Below are 2,315 nucleotides of genomic sequence, written 5' to 3'. Positions count from 1 at the left end.
CAGTAGTAACTCTTACATTAGTAATAGCAGCTACTGGTATCTGCAGTATAGAAGCATTAATGATACATTAATAGTGGCAATGTTACCTGGAGTTGTTGAGCTAGTATCATTCTCATTGTGTCCTCTACTGTAGCAATGTTAGTATCAACAGTAAAATTGGAGTTGAATACATTGCTGGTCAGTATATTCTATGGAGTATTAATGAGATTGCAATGATGATAATGTTGATTATTATACCTGTATTCTATTGTTTAATAAATCCCTGGGAACTTGTGGTAATTCTGTTAAAATATAATAAAATAATAATAAAGAGACTAATGGTTGTGTATTACCACAAGTATAAGCCATTTGATGGTTAGGACTGATATAGTGTAGGATAGATGGGAGAGAATGAGCATAAAGACACACCAAATTATCACTGCAATCTCCATCAACTCTACAATTCTACAAGTTCATTAATATTTGTTAATTAATAGTGAGTACTCTTACTTTAGATTGCATGCATTGAGTGCAGTACATTCCACCACAATCAGTGTCCGTTTCATGATTGCTCAACACACCATCAAAACAAGTAGACTCTGGAGATTATTAAAACATACTGCCACTGGTTTCATCATCATTACCTTGCACTGTTAGTGTAGCTTCTAAACTGCTATCAGTTCCACTCTCATTATCAATGACACACTGATAGACTCCATCATCAGTTAGTTCTACATTAGTTATGGTGAGTGATGCATTGTAGAGTGAGGTGTAGACTCTGCTGGTGTAGTTGAGCTCAACTCCATCTTTGATCCAAGTTACTTCAGGGAATGGGGCACCAGTTACTGTACATGTTAAATGGTAGGTTCTGTTTGTTAGGATAGAATCATTTCTTGGACTTTGAGTTACGCTTGGAGCAACTATACATGATAATAATGGAGTCATTCTGTCATGCTGTTTCTTTAACTTACAGCATTGGAAATCACCTAGTCCCAAGTCACGTGTTAAATTATTTGTTGGCCATTGACATCTCAATATGTCATCATCTTTTGGAAATACACCTGCTACAAATGAGTTTCGAAATAGAAAAAGATTGCAATCACATGACAAAGGATTTCCAGCTAAAAATCTGTTGATAATAATAATAATAACAGCAATTAATATCAAAGTATATTAACAGCACTTACATTTGCAGTGAAGGTGAGATTATACCACGCATATGACTCCCATCATTAAAAACCTCATTAGATATTGTCTGTAACTGGTTATATGTTAATGATATTAAGTCAATGTTAGGTATACGAGTAAACAGTCTATCTGGTAGTGAGGTTATTGCTGACTCATCAATATATCTGTAGTAAGAGACCTATAGTCCGGTATATTGGTAGCACAGGAACTTACATTTCATCAATTGAAGTTAATCCAGTGAACATGTCAGATCTTATTGCAGTCAGATTTGTTCTTTTCATTGACCTGGTGGCTTGATGAACTATAATTCATTATCATCACTGAACTCACAGAATCCTGAGGTTAGTCAAGTGTTCAAAAGCATTGTCTTCTATCTCAGTAAGTGGAGTACCATCTAAAAACCTAATGAAGTAGCAACACATTAACACTGCAAGACTTTATGGAAGCAGATATTCTCTAATGTGAGTGTAATGCTGCTGCACTTACAAGTTTTGAATAGATGAAGTTGTGTTTGCTAGATCAACAGGAAGACTTGAGATGAGAGTATCATTCAAGTGGAGTGTGGTCAAGTTCTTGTAGTATGTGAGGTTACCAGGATACAGAACTGATATTGCATTACCAGTCATTATTCTAAGATAGGACAGTGGTTATGTTCTATTATCATGTTTTGCTAGCTTACATTATCTCTACATCAGTCGGAAGGTCGTTTGGTATAGTGTAGAATGAGAATGCTCCAGTCACTGACGGACTGCAATCACTTCTCTTGAAGAAACTGGAATAAGAGCAAACTGCAGCGCCATCTTGAGAGCTGCCAAGAGAAAGGAAAGAGAGAAATAGAAGAAAAGGAGACAATAACAACATCTTCATTCCACCTTCTTTGAGCTCAGACTGGGTGGGGCTCATTAATAATTACTGATAGGTGTGGCTCCCTGCAATAGAGGGTGTGGCTGACTGCCCACGTGTTAAATGGTGGTCAATCATGTACAGAATATTCCAGAGTATTTCTTCATATCAAAGACTAAACTCCCTCCCTCCCTCCATTTTAAACTGTAGACTAGTTCCTCTATCCACCAGTGGGCCACTGTGTAAGGGACTGCCTCCTAGACCACGCCTACCTGGCTTCGGATACAACACATCCCAAATGGTTA

The 2,315-nt window shown here is 37.2% G+C and overlaps 1 protein-coding gene across 1 annotated transcript in view; it reads right to left on the bottom strand.

The window, feature by feature from the left end:
- Positions 1-1,975, bottom strand: part of LOC105315153 (peroxidasin-like) — a gene marked incomplete at its 5' end in the record, with an annotated part of 3,457 nt that extends 1,482 nt beyond the window's left edge. Inside the window, 9 exons of the mRNA XM_011409690.1 lie at positions 17-40; positions 87-188; positions 238-281; positions 624-899; positions 951-1,108; positions 1,167-1,331; positions 1,498-1,569; positions 1,654-1,797; positions 1,847-1,975. Of these exons, the coding sequence (XP_011407992.1) occupies positions 17-40; positions 87-188; positions 238-281; positions 624-899; positions 951-1,108; positions 1,167-1,331; positions 1,498-1,569; positions 1,654-1,797; positions 1,847-1,975 (1,114 nt within the window). The remainder of the gene's footprint in view (positions 1-16; positions 41-86; positions 189-237; positions 282-623; positions 900-950; positions 1,109-1,166; positions 1,332-1,497; positions 1,570-1,653; positions 1,798-1,846) is intronic.
- Between the last annotated feature and the right edge of the window lie 340 nt (positions 1,976-2,315).

Source organism: Amphimedon queenslandica, unplaced genomic scaffold, assembly GCF_000090795.2.
Source record: "Amphimedon queenslandica unplaced genomic scaffold, v1.1 AMPQUscaffold_11648, whole genome shotgun sequence".
NCBI lineage: Eukaryota > Metazoa > Porifera > Demospongiae > Haplosclerida > Niphatidae > Amphimedon > Amphimedon queenslandica.
Note: the sequence above shows the minus strand (reverse complement) of the source record. Positions and strands in the feature narration are given on the sequence as shown.